This window comes from Vulpes vulpes, chromosome X, assembly GCF_048418805.1.
Source record: "Vulpes vulpes isolate BD-2025 chromosome X, VulVul3, whole genome shotgun sequence".
Classification (NCBI taxonomy): Eukaryota; Metazoa; Chordata; class Mammalia; order Carnivora; family Canidae; genus Vulpes; species Vulpes vulpes.
Window position 1 is genome coordinate 43,570,142 of NC_132796.1, and position 26,377 is coordinate 43,596,518.

The window sequence follows — 26,377 nt, forward strand, 5'->3', positions numbered from 1 at the left end:
TAAACTCTTATCTTTCAATAGTAACTCTGAACGTGAATGGGCTTAATGACCCCATCAAAAGGCGCAGGGTTTCAGACTGGTTAAAAAAGCAGGACCCTCTATTTGCTGTCTACAAGACACTCATTTTAGACAGAAGGACACCTACAGCCTGAAAATAAAAGGTTGGGGAACCATTTACCATTCAAATGGTCCTCAAAAGAAAGCAGGGGTAGCCATCCTTATATCAGATAAACTAAAATTTACCCCGAAGACTGTAGTGAGAGAGATGAAGAGGGACACTATATCATACTTAAAGGATCTATCCAACAAGAGGACTTAACAATCATCAATATATATGCCCAGAATGTGGGAGCTGCAAAGTATATCAATTAATAACCAAAATTAAGACATACTTGGATAATAATACACTTATACTTGGTGACTTCAATCTAGCGCTTTCTACACTCGATAGGTCTTCTAAACACAACATCTCCAAAGAAACGAGAGCTTTAAATGATACACTGGACCAGATGGATTTCACACAGAACTTTACATCTACAGAACTTGACATCCAAACTCAACTGAATACACATTCTTTTCAAATGTACATGGAACTTTCTCCAGAATAGACCACATACTGGGTCACAAATCAGGTCTGAACCGATACCAAAAGATTGGGATCATCCCCTGCATATTCTCAGACCATAATGCCTTGAAATTAGAACTAAATCACAACAAGAAGTTTGGAAGGACTTCAAACACGTGGAGGTTAAGGACCATCTTGCTAAAAGATGAAAGGGTCAACCAGGAAATTAAGGAAGAATTAAAAAGATCCATGGAAACTAATGAGAATGTAGATACACCATTCAAAATCTTTGGGATGCAGCAAAAGCAGTCCTGAGGGGGAAATACATCGCAATACAAGCATTCATCCAAAAACTGGAAAGAACTCAAACACAAAAGCTAACCTTACACCTAAAGGAGCTAGAGAAAAAAACAGCAAATAGATCCTATACCCAGCAGAAGAAGAGTGTTAATAAAGATTCGAGCAAAACTCAACGAAATCGAGACCAGAAGAACTGTGGAACAGATCAACATAACCAGGAGTTGGTTCTTTGAAAGAATTAATAAGATAGATAAACCATTAGCCAGCCTTATTAAAAAGAAGAGAGAAAAGTCTCAAATTAATAAAATCATGAATGAGAAAGGAGAGATCACTACGAACACCAAGGTAATACAAACCATTTAAAAAACATATTATGAACAGTCATACGCCAATAAATTAGGCAATCTAGAAGAAATGGATGCATTTCTGGAAAGCCACAAACTACCAAAACTGGAACAGGAAGAAATAGAAAACCTGAACAGGCCAATAACCAGGGACGAAATTGAAGCAGTCATCAAAAGCCTCCTAAGACATAAAAGTCCAGGGCCAGATGGCTTCCCAGGAGAATTCTATCAAACGTTTAAAGAAGAAACCATACCTATTCTACTAAAGCTGTTTGGAAAGATAGAAAGAGATGGAATACTTCCAAATTCGTTCTATGAGGCCAGCATCACCTTAATTCCAAAACCAAAGACCCCCACCAAAAAGGAGAATTACAGACCAATATCCCTGATGAACATGGATGCAAAAATTCTCAACAAGGTCCTAGCCAATAGGATCCAACAATACATTAAGAAAATTATTCGGGATCCCTGGGTGGCGCAGCGGTTTAGCGCCTGCCTTTGGCCCAGGGCGCGATCCTGGAGACCCGGGATCGAATCCCACGTCGGGCTCCCGGTGCATGGAGCCTGCTTCTCCCTCTGCCTGTGTCTCTGCCTCTCTCTCTCTCTCTGTGACTATCATAAATAAATAAAAAATTAAAAAAAAAAAAAGAAAGTTTTATAAAAAAAAAAAAAAAAAAAAGAAAATTATTCACCATGACCAAGTAGGATTTATTCCCGGGACACAAGGCTGATTCAACACTCGTAAAACAATCAATGTGATTCATCATATCAGCAAGAGAAAAACCAAGAACCACATGATCCTCTCATTAGATGCAGAGAAAGCATTTGAGAAAATACAGCATCCATTCCTGATCAAAACTCTTCAGAGGGTAGGGATAGAGGGAACTTTCCTCGACATCTTAAAAGCCATCTACGAAAAGCCCACAGCAAATATAATTGTCAATGGGGAAGCACTGGGAGCCTTTCCCCTAAGATCAGGAACAAGACAAGGATGTCCACTCTCACCACTGCTATTCAACATAGTACTGGAAGTCCTAGCCTCAGCAATCAGACAACAAAAAGACATTAAAGGCATTCAAATTGGCAAAGAAGAAGTCAAAATCTCCCTCTTCGCCGATGACATGATACTCTACATAGAAAACCCAAAAGACTCCACCCCAAGATTGCTAGAACTCATACAGCAATTTGGCAGTGTGGCAGGATACAAAATCAATGCCCAGAAGTCAGTGGCATTTCTATACACTAACAATGAGACTGAAGAAAGAGAAATTAAGGAGTCAATCCCATTTACAATTGTACCCAAAAGCATAAGATACCTAGGAATAAACCCAACCAAAGAGGTAAAGGATCTATACCCTAAAAACTATAGAATACTTCGAAAAGAAATGGAGGAAGACCCAAAGAGGTGGAAAAATATTGTATGCTCATGGATTGGGATAATTAATATTGTGAAAATGTCAATGTTACCCAGGGCAATGTACACGTTTAATGGAATCCCCATCAAAATACCATGGACTTTCTTCAGAGAGTTAGAACAAATTATTTTAAGATTTGTGTGGAATCAGAAAAGACCCCGAATAGCCCGGGGAATTTTAAAAAAGAAAACCATAGCGGGGGGCATCACAATGCCAGATTTCAGGTTGTACTACAAAGCTGTGGTCTTCAAGACAGTGTGGTACTGATACATAAACAGACACATAGATCAATGGAACAGAATAGAGAATCCAGAAGTGGACCCTCAACTTTATGGTCAACTAATATTCGATACAGGAGGAAAGACTATCCACTGGAAGAAAGACAGTCTCTTCAATAAATGGTGCTGGGAAAATTGGACATCCAAATGCAGAAGAATGAAACTAGACCACTCTCTTTCACCATACACAAAGATCAACTCATAATGGATGAAAGATCTAAATGTGAGACAAAATTCCATCAAAATCCTAGAGGAGAACACAGCCAACACCCTTTTTGAACTTGGCCACAGTAACTTCTTGCAAGATACATCCACAAAGGCAAAAGAAACAAAAGCAGCAAAAATGAACTATTAGGACTTCATGAAGATAAGAAGCTTTTCCACAGCAAAAGAAACAGTCAACAAAACTAAAAGACAACCTACAGAATGGGAGAAGATATTGGTAAATGACGAATCAGATAAAGGCCTAGTTTCCAAGATTTATAAAGAACTTATTAAACTCAACACCAAAGAAACAAACAATCCAATCATGAAATGGGCAAAACACATGAACAGAAATGTCACAGTGGAAGACATAGACATGGCCAACAAGCACATAAGAAAATGCTCCGCATCACTTGCCATCAGGGAAATACAAATCAAAACCACAATGGGGTACCACCTCACACCAGTGAGAATGGGGGAAATTAACAAGGCAGGATACCACAAATGTTGGAGAGGATGTGGAGAAAAGGGAACCGTCTTGCACTGTTGGTGGGAATGTGAAATGGTGCAGCCACTCTGGAAAACTGTGTGGAGGTTCCTCAAATAGACCTGCCCTACGACCCAGCAATTGCATTGCTGGGGATTTACCCCAAAGATACAGATGCAGTGAAACGCCGGGACACCTGCACCCTGATGTTTCTAGCAGCAATGTCCACAATTAGCCAAACTGTGGAAGGAGTCTCGGTGTCCATCGAAAGATGAATGGATAAAGAAGATGTGGTTTATGTATACAATGGAATATTACTCAGCCATTAGAAATGACAAATACCCACCATTTGCTTTGACATGGATCGAACTGCAGGGTATTAGGCTGAGTGAAATAAGTCAATCGGAGAAGGACAAACATTATATGGTCTCATTCATTTGGGGAATATAAATAATAGTGAGAGGGAATAGAGGGGAAGGGAGAAGAAATGGGTAGGAAGTATCAGAAAGGGAGAGAGAACATGGAAGACTCCTAACTATGGGAAACGAACTAGGGGTGGTGGAAGGGGACGAGGGTGGGGGTGGGGGTGACTGGGTGGTGGGCACTGACGGGGGTACTTGATGGGATGAGCCCTGGGTGTTATTCTCTATGTTGGAAAATTGAACACCAATAAAAAATAAATTTATTATTAAAAAAAGAAAGAAATAGAGACTGACTTTTAAAATAAATAAAATACATTATCACAAAAAAAAGAGGAAACATCAGTGATTATGCTAGGGTGAGGTGAGGTGTTCACAGGAGTTTGACGAGTGAGCTATCTCATACCTTGTTAATTCATCAGGCTTATGAATTTCGACATGCTTAAATTTGCTTTTCACACACATTTAACCCAAACTGTTACATTTCAGATCATAAGACAACCAAATTAAATCACATTGTAAGCAATATTATATTAATAATAAGTAATTTTCTTCCAAAATACCTAGTTTGCATTTTCTAATCTATGATCATGCAAAGTGGAACGGTGAAAATCTAGAAAATACAAGCTAAAATACTTGAAGTAAATTTTAAAGTAAAGGCTAAGAGGGGCACCTGGGTGCCTCAGTGGTTGAGTGCCTGCCTTTGGCTCAGGTTGTGATCCCAGGGTCCTGGGATAGAGTCCCTCATCAGGCTTCCTCCAGAAAGCCTGCTTCTACTTCTGCTTTGTACTCTGCCTCTTTCTGTATGTCTCTCATGAATAAATGAATAAAATCTTTAAAAAAAATAAAGGTTAACAACAACAAAAAATTATTGATACAAAGTAATTCTTTTTTCCAGCTGAATAATATTCCATTTTATATAAATACCACATCTTTATTCATTCATCTATCAATGGACACTGGGGCTACTTCCATAATTTGGCTATTGTAAATAATGCTGCAATAATCATTATGATGCATATATCACTTTGAATTAGTGATTTGTATTCTTCAGGTATATACCTAGTAGTGTGATAACTGGATCATATGTAGTTCTATTTTTCATTTTTAAAGGAATGTTCATACTGTCTTCCATAGTGGCTGCACTAATTTGCATTCCTACCAACAGTGCAAGCTGGTTCCTTTATTTTCCACATCCTCACCAACACCTGTTGTTTCTTGTGTTTTTGTTTTAAGCCTTTCTGACAGGTGTGAGATGATATCTCATTGTAGTTTTGATTTGCATTTCCCTGGTCACTGATGATGAGTGATGTTCAGCATCTTTTCATGTTTCTGTTGGCAACCTGGATGTCTTTGGAGAATGTACATTTCTTCTGCCTATTTTTAACCAGATCATTTGTTTTTTAGGTATTCAGTTGTATAGGTTATTTATATATTTTGTTTTTTTCTTTATATATTTTGGATACTAACACTTTATCGATATGTCATTTGTAAATATCATCTTCCATTTTGTAGATTGCCTTTTAGTTTTGGTGATAGTTTCATTTGCTGTACAGAAACTTTTTATTCTGATGTAGTCCCAATAGTTTATTTTTGCTTTTGTTTCGCTTGCCTCAGGAGACATATCTAGAAAAATGTTGTTATGGCTGATGCCTGTGCTCTCTTCTAGGATTTTTATGGTTTCAGGACATAAAATTGAAGGACATCATTTAATACTTCCTATAATGCAAGGCAGTAGTGATAAATTCTCTTAGTCTTTGGTTATCTGGCAATCTATTTTACTTTCCTTTCCATTTTACAAGTTTATTGAGATAAATTAACATACTATACATTTCATATATCAATTCAATTGTACTCATTTGTACAATTAAGTGGTTTTCTTTTTGCATATTCTCAGGGTTATATAACCGTAACGACTATCTAATTCCAGGACGTTTAACTCGCCTCCAAAAGAAACCTTGAATCCATGCAGTCACTCTACCCCTGCCCCTCCCCTAAGACCCTGGCAAACACAAATCTTTGGATTTGCCTATTCTGAATGTTTCATATAAATAGAACTGCATGGGGAATCCCTGGGTGGCTCAGTGGCTGAGTGCCTGCCTTTGGCCCAGAGCATGATCCTGGAGCCCTGGGATCAAGTCCCATGTCAGGCTTCTGCATGGAGCCTGCTTCTCCCTCTGCCTGTGTCTCTGCCTCTGTCTCTCATGAATAAATAAATAAAATCTTAAAAAAATAGAATTGCATGATAGATGTCTTTTTGTGACTGGTGCCTTTCACTTAGCCTAATTTTTTTTTTTGGGGGGGTCCATCCATGTTGTAGCATGAATTACTAGTTAATTTCTTTTTATATCTGAATTAACATTTTATTGTATGAATATAATATAGCCCATTTATCAGTTGATGAAAATTTTAGTTGTTTCCATTTGTGGCAGTTATGAATAGTGCTATATATATATATATATATATATATATATATATATATATATATATTTGTGAATGTTTCTTTGTGGATGTGTCATTTTATATTCTTACTTCCAGTGTCCCAATTCCTCCACATCCCCACCAACACTTCTTGTCTTTTTGATTATAGCCACACTAATGGGTGTAAATTGGTATCTCGTTATCTTTTTAAAAGGATTTTAAGTAATCTCTATACCCAACATGGGGCTCGAACTCACAACCCTCTTAATCAAGAGTCACATGCTCCACCGAAAGAGCTGCTTTCTCCAAAGTGGCTATACCACTTTATATTCCTACCAACAGTGCATTAGGATTCCAATAGATTCTACAGAGTCTGGATGTTAATCACTTATCAGATATGATTTACAAATATTTTTTTCCATTCTGTGGGTGATCTTTTTACTATGTAAACAGTGTATTCTGACATACATTTAAAATTTTTTCATTAAGTACAATTTGTGTATTTTTTCTTTTGTTAACTGTGTCTTTGGTGTCCTATCCATGAAATTGTTGCCAAATCCAATGTTGTGAAACTTTTCCCATGTTTCATTCTAAGAGTTTCATTGTTTTAGGTCCTTGAACCACTTTGAGTTAATTCTTATATGTGTGTTTGGTGAGTGTCCAACTTCATTTGTTTGCATGTGGATATCCAGTTTTCCCAACACTATTTGTTGAAAAGACTGTCCTGGGGGCACTTGGGTGGCTCAATGGTTGAGTGTCTGCCTTTGGCTCAGGTCGTGATCCTGGGATCGAGTTCCACATCAGGTTCCCTATAGGGAGCCTGCTTCTCCCTCTGCCTATGTCTCTACCTCTCTCTCTGCATCTCTCATGAATAAACAAATAAAATCTTTACAAAAGAGAGAGGGCGGCCCAGGTGGCTCAGCGGTTTAGGGCCACCTTCGGCCCAGGGTGTGATTCTGGAGACCCTGGATCGAGTCCCATGTCGGGCTCCCTGCATGGAGCATGCTTCTCCCTCTGCCTGTGTCTCTGCCTGCCTCTCTCTCAATCTCTCTGTGTCTCTCATTAATAAATAAAATCTTAAAAAAATAAAATAAAAATAAAAATTTTAAAAAATGAAAAAATAAAAAAGAGAGAAAAGACTGTCCTGTCCCCATTGAATGATCTTGGCACCCTTGTCAAAAAATCATTTGACCACATATGTGAGAATTTATTTCTGGGGTCTCTATTCTATTCCACTGGTCTATACATCTATCTTTATGCTAATACCATACTGTTCTGATTACTGTGGTTTTGTAATAAGTTTAAAATCAGGAAGTTTGAGTCCTTCAGTTTTATTTTTTCAAGATTGTTTTGGCTATTCGGGTCTTGTGAGATTCCATATGAATTTTAGGATAGGTTTTTCTATTTCTTCACAAAAGGTCATTGGGACTTTGGTAGGGCCTGCACTGAATCTATAAATCACATTGGGTAGTATTCACATTCTAATTATATTAAGTGCTCCAATCCATGAACATGAGATGTGTTTCCATTTATTTAGGTCTTTTGAAATTTCTTTAGCAACACTTTGTATTCATTGTACAAGTCTTTTATGTACTTGGTGAAATTAATTCCTATGTGTTTTATTTTTCAATGTTATCATAAATGGAGTTGGTTTTGTCATTTGCTTTATGTATTGTTCAATGTTCATTTAGAAAAACAACTGTTTTTTGTGCATTGACTTTGTATCTTGCTATTTAGCTGGATTCATTTATTAGTTCTAACAGCATTTTTGTAGAGTGTTTATGATTTTATACACATAAGATCACATATTGTATTTCCCTGTTGATATTTTGTATAGTTTTATCCATTTTGAAAGTTGAGTATTGAAGTCTCCTATTATTACTCTTGAATTGTCTGTTTTTCCCTTCATTTCTGTTAGTATTCCCTTTAGTCCTTAGTAACATTTTATTGTCTTAATATTTATTGTCTGGTATTATTATAGCCCCTCCAGCAATCTTATGGTTGTTGTTTTTGTATTTTCCCATCCTTTTATTTCCATCTATTTATATTTTTCAAACTAAACTGTGTTTCCTGCGGACAGCATATAGCTGAATTTTATTTTCTCATCTGCCTTTTGATTGGATTTTTAGTCCACTCAAGTTTAATGTTATTATTGATTTGCACCTGTCATTTTGCTTTCTATATGTCTCGTGTTATTTAATCCACTCTTCCTTCTTTGTCTTCTTTAAGTGGATTTTTTCTAGTGTAACACTTTAATTCCTTTAATAATTTTTAAATTACACTTGTGAGTTACTTTCTCTAGGGCTTGTAACATACAACTTAATAGCATCTGCTTCACATATACACTAACTTCATTCCCGTGTAATATCAAAATTTTATTCTTATGTACCTCCATTCCCTCCCTTCATTTCTGTGGTATTATTGTTATACATGTTACATCTGTACAAACCCAAGAATAAAAAAACCCTCAAGAATATATTGTCATAATTATACTTTACACAACCTTATTTTTAAAAGAGTTGAGAGAACATGGACATATTCATAGTTTTTGTTGTGTTAACCTAATTATCTCTAGTTCTCTACTTGTGAATTTGCCATTTGGTGTCATTTTCTTACTCCAATACATCTTTGTTCCCATACACTTTGTTTTATGCTGATGTCGAATATACTTCCATATGATATAGGCTCGACAATACAATTATATACGTATTGTTTGATGCAATTACTTTTTAAAAAAGGACTATGCAATTATTCTACGTACATAATTTATGTACATAATTACCATTACTGGTGTTGTCTTTTTTTAATATGAATTTGAATTACTGCCTGTTATTACTTGCTCTAAGCCTGTAGAACTTCCTTTAGTATCTCCTAGAAGGGAAGTCTGCTGGCAACACATTTTCTCAGTTTACTTGTGAATGTCTTTATTTTGCTTTCATGTTTGAAACATAGTATTACTGCATATAAAGTTGGCAGATGAGAGTTTTATATTTAAGCACATTGAATTATGCTGTCCCACTGCTTTCTGGTCTCCATTGTTTCTGATGAGAATCTAATCTTTGTGGTTCCCTTGCATGTGATTAGTCATTTTTTCCTTACAGCATTCAAAATGCTCTTTTTATCTTTGGCTTTCACCATTTTGACTATGATATGTCTAGTGTGGTTCTCTTTGAGCTCATCTTTTCTTAGATGTATAAAATAAAGTGGGTTTTTTTGTCAACTTTGGGAGGTTTTCAGCCATTTTTTAAGAATACTTTTTTATTCCGGCCCCCTCCTGCTGGTACTTCCATTACACGAATGTTGGTGCACTTAATGGTGTCACTCATTCCTCTAAGGCTCTGTTCAGTTTTCCTTATTCTTTTATCTTTCTGCTCTTTAGGCTACATAATCTGTATTAATCTGTCTTTAAGTCTGCTGCTTCTTTCTTCTGCCAGCTCAAGTCTACTGTTGATCTCTAGTAAACTTTTCATTTTGGTTTACTGTACTTTTCAACTCCACCATACTCGCTTGGTTCTTTTTAATATTTAGTCTTTATTGATAATTCTCTATTTGAGGAGACACTGTCATGTTTTCTTTTAATTCTTTTAAGCATGGTTTCATTTGGTTCTTTGAACTTTTTTTTTTAAAGATTCTATATTTATTCATGAGAGACACAGAGAGAGAGGCAGAGACATAGGCAGAGGGAGAAGCAGGCTCCTCCCAGGGAGGTCGATACGGGACTCAATCCTGGGACCAGGATCACGCCCTAAACCAAAGGCAGATGCTCAACCGCTGAGCCACCCGGGCGTCCCTGAACATTTTTTAAATAACTGCTTTTAAGTATTTGTTAAGTCTCCTATGTAGGCTTTTAAATTTTTTTTTTTAATTTTTATGTTTTGTATATTTTTTATTGGAGATTTGCCATCATATAGTATAATACCCAGTGTTCATCTCATCAAGTGCCCCCTCAGTGCCTGTCACCCAGTCACCCCATCCCCCTGCCCACCTCCCCTTCCACTATCTCTTGTTCGTTTCCCAGAGTTAGGAGTCTTTCATGTTCTGTCACCCTCTCGGATTTTTCCCACTCATTATACCTCCTTTTCCCTATAATCCCTTTCACTATTTTTTTTTTATATTCCCCATATGAGTGAAACCATATAATGTTTGTCCTTTTCCGACTGACTTACTTCGCTTAGCATAATACCCTCCATTTCCATCCACATTGAAGCAAATGGTGGGTATTTGTTGTTTCTTTTTTTTTAAGAGTTTATTTATTCATGAGAGACACACAGAAAGAGACAGAGGGAGAAACAGTCTCCATGCAGAGAGCCCAACATGGGACTTGATCCCGGGTCTCCAGGATTATGCCCTGGGCCGAAGGCAGCGCTAAAACCCTGAGCCACCCGGGCTGCCCCGTATTTGTCGTTTCTAATGGCTGACTAATATTCCATTGTATACACATACCACAGCTTCTTTATCCATTCATCATTTGATGGACATTGAGGCTCCTTTCACAGTTTGGCTATTGTGGACATTGCTGCTATAAACATTGGGGTGAAGGTGTTTCATTTTTCCATCACAACTGTATCTTTGGAGTAAATACCCAGTTGTGCAATTGCTGGGTGATAGGGTAGCTCTATTTTTAACTCTTTGAGGAACCTCTACAAAGTTTTCTAGAGTGGTTGCATCAATTCACATTCCCACCAACAGTGCAAGAGGGTTTCCCTTTTTCCACATCTTCTCCAACATTTGTTGTTTCCTGTCTTGTGAATTTCCACCATTCTCACTGGTGTGAGACGGTATCTCATTGTGGTTTTGATTTGTATTTCCCTGATGGCAAGTGATGTGGAGCATTTTCTCTTGTGCTTGTTTGCCATGTCTATGTTTTCCTCTGTGAAATTTCTGTTCAGGTCTTTTGCCCATTTCATGATTGGATTGTTCGCTTCTTTGCTGTTGAGTTCAATAAGTTCTTTATAAGTCTTGGACACTAGCCCTTTATCTGATATGTCATTACAAATATCTTCTCCTATTCTGTAGGTTGTCTTTTAGTTTTGTTGACTGTTTCTTTGGCTGTGCGGAAGCTTTTTATCTTGATGAAATCCCAATAATTCATTTTTGCTTTTGTTTCCCTTGCCTTCACAGATGTATCTTGCAAGAAGTTGCTGTGGCTGAGTTCAACTGTGTTCTCCTCTAGGATTTTGATGGATTCTTGTCTCACATTTAGATCTTTCATCCATTTTGAGTTTATCTTTGTGTATGGTGTAAGAGAATGGTCTAGTTTCATTCTTCTGCATGTGGCCATAGGATCCAACAGTACATTAAGAAGATTATTCACCATGACCAAGTGGCATTTATCCACAGGATGCAAGGCTGGTTCAACACTCATAAAACAATCAACGTGATTGATCATATCACCAAGAAGAAAAACAAGAACCATATGATCCTCTCAATAGATGCAGAGAAAGCATTTGACAAAATACAGCATCCATTCCTGATCAAAACTCTTCAGAGTGTAGGGATAGAGGGAACATTTCTCAGCCTCTTAAAAGCCATCTATGAAAAGCCATAGCGAATATCATTCTCAATGGGGAAAAACTGAGAGCCTTTCCCCCAAGATCAGGAACAAGACAGGGATGTCTACTCTCCCCACTGCAATTCAACATAGTACTACAAGTGTTAGCTTCAGCAATCAGACAACAGAAAAAAATAAAAGGCATTCAAATTGGCAAAGAAGAAGTCAAACTCTCCCTCCCCGCTGATGACATGATACTGTACATAGAGATCCAAAAGACTGCACCCCAAGATTGCTAGAACTCATACAGCAATTTGGCAGTGTGGCAGGATACAAAATCAATGCCCAGAAATCAGTGGCATTTCTATACACGAACACTGAGACTGAACAAAGAGAAATGAAGGAGTCAATCCCATTGACAATTGCACCCAAAAGCATAAGATACCTAGGAATAAACCTTGCCAAAGAGGTAAAGGATCTCTACTCCCAAAACTACAGAACACTTCTGAAAGAAATGGAGGAAGACCCAAAGAGATGGAAAAATTTCCATGCTCATGGATTGGAAGAATTAATATTGTGAAAATGTCAATGCTACCTATGGCAATTTACACTATCAATTCAATGCAATCCCTATCAAAATACCATGGACTTTCTTCAGAGAGTTGGAACAAATATCTTAAGATTTGTGTGGAATCAGAATATAAATAATAGTGAAAGGGAATATAAAGGAAGGGAAAAGAAATGTTGGGAAATATCAGGAAGGGAGACAGAACATAAAGACTCCTAACTCTGGGAAATGAACTAGGGGTGGTGGAAGGGGAGGAGGGCGGGTGTTGGAGGGGAATGGGTGACGGGCACTGAGGCGGACACTTGGGATGAGCACTGGGTGTTTTTCTGTATGTTGGTAAATTGAACACCAATAAAAATTAATTAAAAAAAAAAAAAGAAAAGACCCTGAATAGCCAGGGGAATACTGAAAAAGAAAACCGAAGCCAGGGCTATCACAATGCCGGATTTCAAGTTGTACTACAAAGCTGTGATAGTCACGACAGTGTGGTACTGGCACAAAAACAGACACATAGATCAATGGAACAGAATAGAGAACCCAGAAATAGGCCCTCAACTGTATGGTCAATTAATATTCAACAAAGTATGTAGGCTTTTTTAAAAGCCTGTTCTATTTACTGTGAGTGGGTCTCGCTTGCATGTTTTTTAGAGTGCCTTGGAAATTTTTGTTGAAAACTGGATATTTTAGATAATATATTATAACAACAGTGGGTACTGACCCCACCCTCCAGCCCAGGGTTGGTTGATGTTTGCTTGTTTATTTAGTGACTTAGCTGCACTAATTCTGTTAGTTCTATTTCTGAAATATGTAGGATGCAGCCTCTGATGTCTCTACTGATGTCTCTGCTTGTTTTTATTTTAGCCTGGCAACCTAGATGTTCCCCCAGGGTCTGCATAAGCCACTAATTGGTCAATTATTATGCTTAAGCCTTCTTAGCCAGTTAGATTTATACCTTTTCCCATTGCATATAAGTGTAGAGTAAGGCAGCTATCATAGTTCAGGGAGTTTACACATTTTTGCCCATATTCAGTGAAAGAATATTAGTTTGGAGGTTCATTCTCTGATCTTTGCTAAGAAGGCATAACTTTGGGTATTCTTCTAGTCTGGCAGTGATAAATCTTATTTTATGCTAAACCTGGTTTCCTAGGAGTTGCCTCTGGGTCAGAGAAGCTTATTGTTCAGTTGATGCTTGATCAGAGGTAGTATTTCAGTTCCTTGTGCCAGTGAGGCATATGCCCTGTATTGATGGTCTCTGGGTGGTTTAGGGGAATGCTTTGAAGTCTGTCCCATGTCCTGTTCTGATTTCTCCTGAGTGGGTGCCATCAGGTGTATGTATACATCCTTCCTGATCCCCAGAGTTGACTGTGATCCTAGGAGGGTTCTTGGCTGTTTCTTTCCCTGGTTTTCTCTATAAAACATATGGATGCCCTGGTGTTCTGCTCATATCATGGAGCTACCAGCCTCCTCTTAATTGCTCATCAAGATACTTATTGTTCTCAATATGCTCTTAGGTATGGAATTCTCCATGCTCTGCTTCAAATAAAGACAGTCCCTTCAGGAAGGTGTAGAGCTCTTCATTCTTATGGTCTACTTTCTCCCTGAAAAGAACCACTCATTGCACCATGCTGAGGCTGCTTTTCCCCGAGTGACAAGTGACACCCCTGCTCTGTAAGTGTGCATTGAAAAAGGGGGGGGTAGTTGGCAGCCCCTACTCTTTTTGGCTTGATCTTCCCAGTGTGGAAACTTCTTTCCATACATGTGCTGGGGTGGGAATGATTGGGGCCCAAAGTATTCTTGGCATGCTGCCCCTAGATTAGAGCTTCTGCCCTGAGTGGCGGATTGGTGGGTGGATCCTCTTTACTATGCCTACCTGGACAAAGGGCTCAAGTTGATGAGAAATGGCAATATTTTCCTTCCTGGGTGAAACCATAACCTAAGAACGAGAGCTGGGAGGAGAAGGAAACCTCATCTTCTTGGTTATATATCCCTAAGGGTTAAATGATTTAAAAAAATTTCTACCAGGTTAGTTGCAATTTTGCTGGGGAGAGAGTCTGTCCACCTCCTTACTCTGTCCTTTGGGAAGGGGAAGCGTTCTACCCCTTATTTACCTTTTTTCTCTTGTGGTAAAATATATATGGTAATTGCCATGTTAGTAATTTTTCAGTGTACATTTACAGTGGTATTAAGTACATTAAGTACATTTACACCATCATCACTATCCATCTGCAGAATTTTTTATTCTTCTCAACTTGAAACTCATGCCCACTAAACACTCCCTATTTCTCCAACCCCAGCCCCTTGGAAATCACCAATTTACTTTCTGTCTCTGAATCTGACTACTCATATAAATTAAATCACACCAGATTTGTTTTTACTGACTGGCTAGTTCACTTAAGTATAATGTGTTCAAGGTTCAGCCACGTTGTAGCATGTGTCAGAATTTCCTCCCTTTTTAAGGCTGAGTAATATTCCATTTTATGTATATACCACATTTTGTTTATCAATGTATCCATCAGTGGAAACAGGTTGCTTCCAGTTTTTGATTATTGTTAATCTTCTTCTGATTCCTTTGTATGTGATAAATTGCTTTTCTCTTGCTTCATTCAAGACTGTCTTTATCTTTTAACAGTGTTTAAGTGTGGATCTTTGAGTTGATACTTGGGGAGTTTTTGACCTTAGATGCGTAGATTTATGTCTTTCACCAAATTTGGGAAGTTTTCAATTCTTAGTTTTTCACATATTTTTTCTAACCATCCTCCTCTCTCTTGGGTCACCTATTATGTATATGTTAGTATGTTTGATGTCCTATAGCTCTATTAGTTTCATTTTTATGAATTCTTTTTTTACATTCTGTTCTTCAGATTGGATAATCTCTATTGGTCTATCTTCATGTTCCTTGATCTTTTTCTTCTCTCAGCTCAAATCTACTATTGAGCCTCTTCCTTTAATTTTTCATTTTGATTATTGTATTTTTCCATTCCAGAATATCTACTTGGTTTCTTTTTGTAATTTCTATCTCTCTATTGCTATTCTCAACTTGATGGGTCATTTTTATCATACTTCAATGTTTAAAATATGGTTTCCTTTAGTTCTTTGAATGTATTTATTGTAGGTATTAAAAGTCCTTATTTACTATGTTCTACATCCATATTCCTTTAGACAATGTTGCTATTGAGTGCTTTTCGTTCTATGTATGAGGCAAACATTATTATTTCTTTGCAAGTTTCATAATTTTTTGTACACATCGGTTAGTTTCAATCATATATTGTAGCAACCCTCCCAAACACTGTTGTTGCTGCTGCTTTGTTAGTTTAGTGACATGTCTGGACTGATTTTGCACAGCCTGTCTCTACTGCAGAATGTGACCTGATACACCTGCTAAGATTTTTCTTTTTATTTTTAACTCTTCTTTGCATTTTTAAGCCTAGCTTCCTAAACATCTCCCTTGGATCAGCATAGCTTATTGGTCAGCCAACAATTAGTCAGAGGTTGTGCAGAAACATCTTGACCCAATAAAGCTTCCACTTTTGCCAAGGGGATTTACGTGTAGCTTAGGGCATGCATTAAAATCTTAGGTAGTTATAAGTCAGGCTTTTATTTTTACCTTGTGCAAGTTTCATGTTAAGCCTGGTAGGAACATGTATTTGGGAGTCTCTCCAATTTCTTGAGTGTGTATATAGCTTTATGGATATACACAATCTTTCAGAGCCCCAGGAATATAAGACAGCTTATCAAAGCCCTTTATGATTGTCTTACTGCCCAGATCTATCAGTTAAATTTTTAGCATGGTGTATAACAGTCACTGTCAACAGAGGTTTTTGCCTTCCCTGATACTGTTTTTTTTTGATACTGCCCTGACTTGAGGCTTTCATTTAAAAAGTTCCTTTCTTGTCTCAAGATCATTTAAGTCACTGCTTAGTTTTTATCTTTTATCTTTTTTCCTTTACCTTTATAACAAATCCACCTAGAATTTATGTGAGGCAGGCCTATACTTGATGTTTTCTCCCCAAATACCAATACAGTTCTCTCAACAACTATTTAAAAATTCATCTATTCCCATCTATGATTTGTGAAGCTTCCTTTGGCATATTTTAAGTTATCATGTGTCTAGGATACTACTCAGTATTATCTGCTCTAAAACAATGACTTATCAATTTTTATGCCAGTATCACATCATTTTAGCATAAATTTATAATATTTTGGTATTTTTGTTTGAGCCAAGACTGTTCTGTTTTGTAATCCCAAGCTATTCTTATTCATTTGCTTTTGCCAGTAAACTTTAGAATTATTCTGTCAAGTGGACAAAAACCAGTTCTTATTTATCTTTACGTATCAGGATGGCACATGGTTAACTCAAATACCCTATTACAGCTGATAACAAATTCACTGCTTCTTAAAAGAATTATTTCTCAGAAAAGGTTCAACTTTACCCATGAATCTAGAGGTATATCCTTGTCCAATTTCATGTTCTGTTTCTGGAAAAGTGTTGAGATTTGAACGAAACTTTGCTAGAGATGACAGAGCCTTATTATATGCCTCTCCACATTCAACAGGGCTATTCCCCACTCCTGGAAGCCTGACAGAGTTCCTCCTTATCCTGTCCTCCTCAGTGGTGACTATTATATTTGTAAAGGTTATGCCTACTTCAAACTGTACCAACTTTTATTCTAGATTCTCATTTCTCTAGGACAATTGTCCAAGAGCTGCACCAACATTAACTTTTAGTTACAACTTCCCCAGCATTACTTTACTTCCATGAGAATAGTTAGCAGATGCAACTGAGGAGTTTAGACTCCTAGTATACAATTAAGCGACTACCCAGTCTTTACCTGATATTGCTCAGCAATGAAGTGTTTAGGATAAGTTAATCTTCATTTAAAGTTGAATTTTAGGGCAGCCCGGGTGGCTCAGCTGTTTAGTGCTGCCTTCGGCCCAGGCTGTGATCCTAGGGACCTGGGATCAAGTTCTATGTCGGGCTCCCTGCATGGAGCCTGCTTCTCCCTCTGCCTGTGTCTCTGCCTTTCTCTCTCTCTCTGTCTCTCATGGATAAATAAATAAAATCTTTAAAAAAATGAAGTTGAATTTTAAATTTCCAACCAGATTTTATGTTAATCTTTAAGACAGTATTTTTCTACCATTTTGTCTTTTAAAGAGCATAGGAACTGGGAGTTGGAGAGACTTGGGTTCAAACTCTTGTACCACCCATTACTAGCTATGTAACCTTTGCAAGTCACTTCTCTTTGAGCCTTTGTTCCCTCATCTATAAATGAAGATAAATAATATTTACCTTTTAGCACTATTATGAGGATCCGTAGCATTGTATACAAAGGGCTGACTTAGCACATTGCCAAGTACATAATATGTAACATTACAGAACCTATTCTTGATGATTTTACAAATGATGACTGGTTTGTGCTTTATTAATAAACTTACATGGGTTACTGGTTTACACAGGGCAGTTTCTCCCTATACTATATGGGTTCTTAGGTCTTTTTAAAAAGTAATCTTTATATCTTTTCCCCTGATTTTAGGCAGCTTTGTTTTTTAAAGATTTTATTTATTTATTCATGACAGAGAGGAAAGAGGGAAAGAGAGAGAGAGAGAGAGAGAAAGAGAGAGAAAGAGAGAAAAAGAGAGAGGCAGAGACACAGGCAGAGGGAGAAGCAGGCTCCATGCAGGGAACCCGACGTGGGACTCAATCCCAGGTCTCCAGGATCACACCCTGGGCTGAAGGCGGTGCTAAACTGTTGAGCCACCAGGGCTGCCCATTTTAGGCAGCTTTTAAGCTGCCACTTATTGCTGCTGTTACTCGGACGAGTTCTAATAATAGATCCTACACCTTGTCTCACCCGTCTTACAATTTGCTGCTTCTGATCTGTTGTACATTGGAAAATCAGATAAATAAATTGTTGGAAGTATGTCTAAATTAAGAATAAATAATTGAAGCTGAACAGGAGGCTAAAGTGTTTTCTTCAGGGAAAGCATATGGAATGTATTAGATTATTAGAGCCTAGTCTTTGTGATAGTTATTATAGCTATTCATAAGCTATTCTTATTTATTTTTATGTAGTTGGAAGTGTTTAAAAAATCCAGAGTCTCGAGTCAAAATGACAAGCAGGCCTACCATTGTAGCATCAAGCTGGTGGCTGCAGAGCATTTGAAAATGTTATTACAATGCTGCAGGGTTCAATAAACTGGGGTTAATGCAATACAACATAATAAATGAGAATGATAATGTGAAAGAGGCCATAAGGTGGCTTCCCGAGAACCTTTATAATAAAAGGATGTTAAAAGGTTAAAGTAACTTATCCAAGCTATAAAGTCCCAAAGCCAGAATTAAACTAAAATCTGTCCAATTTCAAAAGTCAATGCTCTATAATCCTCTGATGACTTGTTGAGACTGACTTCTCTACACAAAAATTTACATTCTCTACGTCAGCAAATAAACGAGAAAGTGTAATAGAAAACAGAATGTCATCCATAATCATAACAATGTATGTCAAATACCTAGGATTTTATTTTATTTTATTTTTTAAAGATTTTATTTATTTATTCATGAGAGACACACAGAGAGAGAGAGGCAGAGACACAGGCAGAGGGAGAAGCAGGCTCCACGTAGGGAGCCAGACATGGGACTCGATCCTGGGTCTCCAGGATCATGCCCTGGGCCAAAGGCAGGCGTTTAACCATTGAGCCACTCAGGGATCCCCAATACCTAGGATTTTAAAATGCACAAGAACTCTATGGGAAAAAACCTAACTCTACTAAGACATAAAGAAAGAGCCCTAAATAAAGGGAAAGGTAAACTATGATCTCTGGATGGGAGCACTTAGCATGATAAAGATGTCAACTCTCCCAAAATTCATCTATAAATTCAATTCATTGACCAAAAAATTCCAACAAGATTTTGTGGAAACTGGACTAATTCTAAATTATATGTTGAAGGATAAAGATCACATGATTAAAAAATAGTACATGTCTGACACAAGAAAAGTACAGAGTGGAGATTTGCCCAACCTGATATTAAGACAAATTAAGAGCCTAGAACAATTGAAACAATGTGATCCTAGTCAGAGATCAAATAAGCAATGGAAAAAAATGATACCAGCAATGTATTCGTGTATATATAGGAACTTGGTACATAAGAAAGGTGGTAATATACATCATGGGGTTTGAAGAGATCATTTAATAAATGGAGTTGGGAAAACGAACTTATTATTTCAAGAAAATAAAATCAGATCCTTTCTTACAGCATATACAGAATAAACAGCTACTATATTTAAGACCTGACATGAAAGTCAACATTATAAAACTATTAAAACAATGTAGAAAAGTATCTTTATGACCTAAGGGTAGGGAGGAGTTTATTAAATAAGATTTTTTAAAGATTTTATTCATTTATTCATGAGAGACACAGAGAGAGGCAGAGACACAGGCAGAGGGAGAAGCAGGCTCCATGCAAGGAGCCCAACATGGGATTCCATCCCGGGACTCCAGGATCACGCCCCAGGCTGAAGGCAGGCGCCAAACTGCTGAGCCACCCAGGGATCCCTATTAAATAAGATTTTAAAAGCACACACCACAAGGGCACAATTTAAAGGGTATAACAAAACCAAACTTAAATATTTCTTAGTTGGGGTGAAATACACTGATGTCTGCAACTTATTTGGAAATGCATCCAAAAGGATGGGTAAATGGCTGGCTAGAGATGGATAGTTATATAGGATAAAGTAAGTATAGTAAAATATGACTTATAGACTCTAAGTGGCGGTCATATTAGTGTTCACCATACTATTTTTCCAACTTTTCTATGTGTATGAAGTCATAACAATAAAAAAGCTGGTGAAAATGAACACTTTCGTTAAAAAAATATATTGTACATAGTTTTAAAAAACAGTGACTGGAAAATATTTGATATACACAGATATAGAAATGATATTTGCTATCATTGATGCATATATCAATGATATATGCATGTATATACATACACATTTGATAAGAAACTTCTGTGATCAGCAAGAAAGACAAGTTACCTAAAAGAAAACTTGCAAGATAAAATAGATAGGCACTGCAGAGAATGAGAAAACAAATGGCTAATACGTATAAAGTGGAAGCTCACCTCATCTGTAGTCAAAGAAATGCAAAGTAAAATAAAAGATACTACTTGAGAGGTGCCTGGGTGGTTCAGCCGGTTAGGTGTCTTGACTCTTGGTTTTGGCTCATATCACGATCTCGCAGTTGTGAGATCCAATCCTCTGTTGGGCTCTGCACCCAGTGCAGAATTTGCTTCACTTTCTCTCTCCCTCTATCCCTCTTCCATCACTCTCTTAAATAAACAAATAAATAACTTTTTGATACTACCTCAAGCCCACTGGACTGTCAAAAATTAAGAAGTTATATGATATCAGTACTGGTGATACTATGAAGAAATAGAAACCCTTATGCATTGTTCACAAGACTATAAATTAGTACAGATGTGATCTAGAGCAACTTGGCAATATGTGGTGAAAAGCCTATATGCATATTTCATAGGATCCATGAATTCTACTGAGTATACACTTCAGATAAACCGACACAGGAACACACAAAAAACAAAGACATCTATGAAGATATTTCCTGCAACACTTTTTATAACACCCAAGAACTGGATATCAATAAATAAAATACTGTGGAATTACTATTTGATGGAACATAATCCAGCAGTCTTGAGGAATGAACCATGTATAAATATGGACAAATGCCAAAAATAACAGAGCGAAAAAAATAAGGAATAGAATGAGATGTGAGCACCTTTCATGTTAAAAAAATGGAAAAAATCTACACAAACAACCCTATAGACTGTGCATGGATACACATATGTCTAAATAAATACACAGAAAATGGCTTGGAAGGACACACACCAAATACCCCAGAGTGGATAACTACAGGAAGAGAAGGGAATTAGATCATGAATAAAGACTGAAGGGCACAAAAACCAAACATAAAACCAAATATAAAAGTTCACATAGAGGGATGCCTGGGTGGCTTAGTGGTTGAGCATCTGCCTTAGGCTCACGGCATGATCCCGGGGTCCGGGGATGGAGTCCCACATTGGGCTCCCTGAGGGGAGCCTGCTTCTCCTCTCCCTATGTCTCTGCCTCTCTCTGTGTGTCTCTCATGAATAAATAAGATCTTTAAAAAAAGTTCACATAGATCATGAACTGATGATGAGAGAGGATCATAAACTGAGGAGACTGCCATAGTGATCAATTTCAGTGTTTCTGAATTCTAAGCTACACATAAAACAAAAACCTCCCTGTCCCAAAACACTATAAAAACATATGTTTAAAGGAAAAGTGAAAAAAGTAAAAGATAAATGAACTGGATGTATCACATCGCTTACCGGAGTACACAGCACATGAGCAGCAGATGGGTTGGGACATTAGCTGGATTGAGCATGCTGGGTGTATCTGACTTCATACAGGCCAGGAAGGCCCTCATCCTTCTGTTCTTGTCCTCAACTGCTTTGCCTAGCCAGAGCTTCTTGAGGTTTGGGCAAGTCCATTCCCGAAATGTTAGTGCAGACACCAGCTCAGGGGTTTGAGGTGACTTCCCTTTATAGGCAGACCACTCTTTGAGGATCACTGAAGGAACTAGAAAACAGAAATTGAGGAAAAACAGGCTCTAGAAAATTTCTGAGCATTTCTGCAACTGGCCATAACTGACAAGATCTGTCACATTTCAACATCTTTTTATTTTTTGTTACCATAATTTTTATTGTTAGCAGTAGTAACAGTAGGAGTAGTAAGCACTTATTAGATACTTGATATGTATTGAATATTTTACATAAAAATGTAAATCTCATTTACTTCTCAGAATTCTAATCCTGAGAGAGAAGCATTATAACTATGTTATCACAAAACATAGTGCTCAATTTTCAGATGAAGAAATAAAGGGTCAAAGTCACATTAATCACATTGAAACTCATTTAAGTACCAGCAAGGAAAGCAAGCTAGCAAGGAAAGAAGTCCAAGGAAGAATTATATAAATATCTGGCTTCATAACAGACTATGGGACACTCCAAAAGATTTTTTTTAATTTCACCAAATTCTCAAAAAACCAACATCTTTTAGATTTTTGAAGGTTTAACAGACAAGGAAAACATGGCTTCTGTCTACTTCTAGTATATCTCAGGCTCTTAATATGGCCTCTTTTACTTAAGACGCCTAGCATCTACTCAATTACCCAAGACCTGGAAGTCATCCCAGAGTCCGTACTTTCCTTCACCAACTACACATCTGCGTATTTCCAAGGTCCTGCTGATTCGATTACTTTATTTTCCTTTATATCTGTTCTCGTTTCTTCATCACAACAAATATTGCAGAGGTTCAGATCTCATTATTTTTACCTGACAAGAGTCTTCAGACTGCTGTCCCTGCCTTCATCATATGTGGTCTACCTCATATGCATGCTCCACAACAGTGAGAGTGTTCTTTTTAACAAACTTTTTGATTTGAAATAATTATAGATCCACAGGGAGTTGCAAAGGTAGTTGAGAGAGGGTCCCGTGCACACTTTACCCAGTTTCCCCCAATGGTCATATTTAAAACAATTATAATATGAAAGCCAGGAGGTTGACATAGGTATAATTGTGTGTATAGTTCCATAATCATGTGTAGATTTGTATAACCACCACTGCAATTGAGATACAGAACTATTCAATTACCACAAAGATCTCCCTTATGTTACCCCTTTCATGGTCACACCCAACACCCTCAGCACCATCCCTAATCCCTGGCAACCACTAATCTGTTCCCAAACCCTACAATTTTGTCAACTTGAGATTGTTATATAAACGGAATGATATAGTATGCAACCTTCTGAGATTGGCATTTGCACTTGGCATAATGCCATTAAGATTCATCCATGTTGTATATATCAATACCTTTCTTTGCCAAGTACTACTCCATGGTATGGATGTACCACACTTTAACCATTCATCTTTTGAAGGACATTTGGGGGCAGCCCGGATGGCTCAGCGGTTTAGCGCCGCCTTCAGCCCAGGGCCTGATCCTGGAGACCTGGGATCGAGTCCCATGTTGGGCTCCCTGCATGGAGCCTGCTTCTCCCTCTGCCTGTGTCTCTGTGCCTCTCTGTCTCTCATAAATAAATAAAACCTTTTAAAAAAAACGAAGGACATTTGGGTTGTTTCCAGTTTGGAGCTATTATGACTAAAAGCTACTATGAATATTTGTTTATAAGTTCCTACATGAAAATAAGTCATTTCTCTGGGATAAATGCCCAAAAGTGTAAGTGCTAGGTTGCACAATAAGTCTATTTTGAGTTTTGAAAGGAAATGCCAAATTATTTTCTAGAGTGATGGTACCATTTTATATTCTACCAGCAATTTGTGGGTGATCTAGTTTCTCCACATCCAATCCAGCATGCAGTGTTATCACCATTCTTCATTTTAGCCATTCTGATAGGCATATAGTTAGTTATATCTCATTGTGATTTGAATTTGCAATTCTTTAATGGGCAATGATGTTAAACATCTTTTCATGTCTTTATTTGCCACATATATAATTTCTTCAGGGAAATGTCTGCAGTCTTTTGCTGACCTTCTAATTGGACTGTTTTCATAATGTTCAGTTCTGAGAGTTCTTCATATATTTTAGATAGTAATCTAGATGTGTGGTACTTGTTCACCTACGCATGTCCAATTAATCTACTACCATTTGTTAAAAGGACTGTCTTTCCTCTAACAAAGTACTTCTGCAGCACTGTCAAAAATGTTGGCTGCACTTGCATGGGCTATTTATGGTTTCCCTATTCTGTTCTACTGCTCTTTATATCTGTACCACTACTAATACCACACAGTCTTAATTATTATAGCTACACAGTAAGGTTTAAAAATCAAAGTAAAGTGATTGCTTCCAACTGATTCCTTTCCAAAAATGTTTTAGCTGTTCTAGTTCCTTTCTCTTTCCATATATATATGATTATATTTATATTATATAAGATTATATATAAGATTATATATGTAATATATAAATTAGATAATTAGATATATTATTCATATATATATAAATAAATAATCTTGTATATCTCTACAAAGAATTCTGCTGGGATATAAAGAAGAATTGTGTTAAACTTCTTTACCAATTTGGAGAGAATTAACATTTTACCATGTTGAGCCTTCTAATTCATGGAGGTCTTTGTCTCTCCATTTATGTAGTACATCACTGATTTCTTTCAACAGTATTTTATAATTTTCAGCATATAGATCTTGAACATCATTTGTGAAATTTATACCTATTTCATTTTCTTTGGAGGAATTATAAATGGCATTTTGTTTTTTTATGTCAGTTCCTCCTATTCATTGTCAGTATATAGAAATATAATTAATTTCTGTATATTTATTGTGTATCCTACAACCTAGATGAACTCACTTATCAGTACTAGGAATTTTGTTGTAGATTGTGATTTTCTACAGACTATATCATCTACAACTAGGGGCAGTTTCATTTCTTCCTTTCTGATCTTTATGCGCTTTATATCATTTTCTTGCTTTTCTATGCTGGCTAGAAGTTCCAGTACTATGCTGCAGAGCAGAAGGGAGAGCATAACTGGCCTTGCTCCTGATTTAGGAAAAAAAAACACTTAGTCTTTCACCATTAAGTGTAATGTTAGCTGTATAGTTTTTGTAGATGTTATTTATGAAGTTGAAGGAATTCTCCTCTATTCCTAGTCTTCTGAGAGGTTTTCTTTTTTTTATCATGCATTGTTCAATTTTGTTAAATATTTTTCTGCATTCATAGAGATGACGATAATTATCTTTTTTTACTTTATCCTGTTTATGTGGTGGATTGCAAAGACTGATTTTTCAAATAATGAACCAGTCTTGCAAGATGCAATAAACCCTACTGGGCTATGGTATGTAATTATTTTATCTATTGTTGAATTCTACCGACAAATATCTTGTTAAGAACACTTACATCTATGTTGATGAAGGATACTGGTCTGAAATACAGTTTTTATATATTGTCTTTACCTGGTTTTAGTACTGGGGTAATGACGACTTCATAGAATGAATTGGCAAGTGTTCTCTCTTATTTTCTGAAAAAGATTTATGTAGAACTGATGGCAATTTTAAAAAATATATTGTCCATAAAAAGTGTCTGACTATGTAAAGCATGTTGGAAATTAAGATTTATGTGACAGACTCTATGTATTCTTTTATTAAAAAACATATTATGGAGGGCTGCCTGGCTGGCTTAGACAGAAGAGCATCCAACTATTGATTGTAAGGTTGGGAGTACAAGTCCCATGCCGGGTGTAGAGATTACATTAATTTTTTTTTTTAATTTACTATTAGGCAGCCCAGGTGGCTGAGTGGTTTAGCACCTCCCTCTGGCCCAGGGCGTGATCCTGGAGACCTGGGATGGAGTACCACGTCAGGATCCCTGTGTGTAGCCTGCTTCTGTCTCTGACTCTCTCTTTCTGTCTCTCATGAATAGATAAATAAAATATTTTAAAAAATTTACTATTGAGGATGCCTCGGTGGCTCAGTGGTTGACTGTCTGCCTTTGGCTCAGGTCACGATCCTGGGGTACTGGGACCGAGTCCTGCATCAGGCTCCCAAAAGGGAGTCTGCTTCTCCCTCTGCCTATATCCTACCTCTCTCTGTGTCTCTCATTAATAAATAAAATCCTTTAAAAATTTTATTACTGAAATATAACCAACATACAATGTTATATTATTACTTTTAGGTGTATAACATAGGGATTTGAAAATTATTTGTTGGGGGAGAGGCAAGATGGCCGAAGAGTAGGATCCCCAAGTCACCTGTCCTCAAAAACATACCGAGGTAACTTTCAAATCATCCGGAAAACCTATGAATTCG

General features: G+C 37.2%; 1 protein-coding gene across 3 annotated transcripts in view; it reads right to left on the bottom strand.

Annotated features, from left to right (window-relative positions):
* The window catches only part of FAM120C (family with sequence similarity 120 member C), a 163,707-nt gene that overhangs the window by 42,608 nt on the left and 94,722 nt on the right, over positions 1 to 26,377 (bottom strand). For all 3 annotated transcript variants that reach the window (XM_072743380.1, XM_072743382.1, XM_072743381.1), the window contains exon 10: positions 21,875 to 22,124. In XM_072743380.1, coding sequence (XP_072599481.1) covers positions 21,875 to 22,124 — 250 coding nt within the window. The remainder of the gene's footprint in view (positions 1 to 21,874; positions 22,125 to 26,377) is intronic.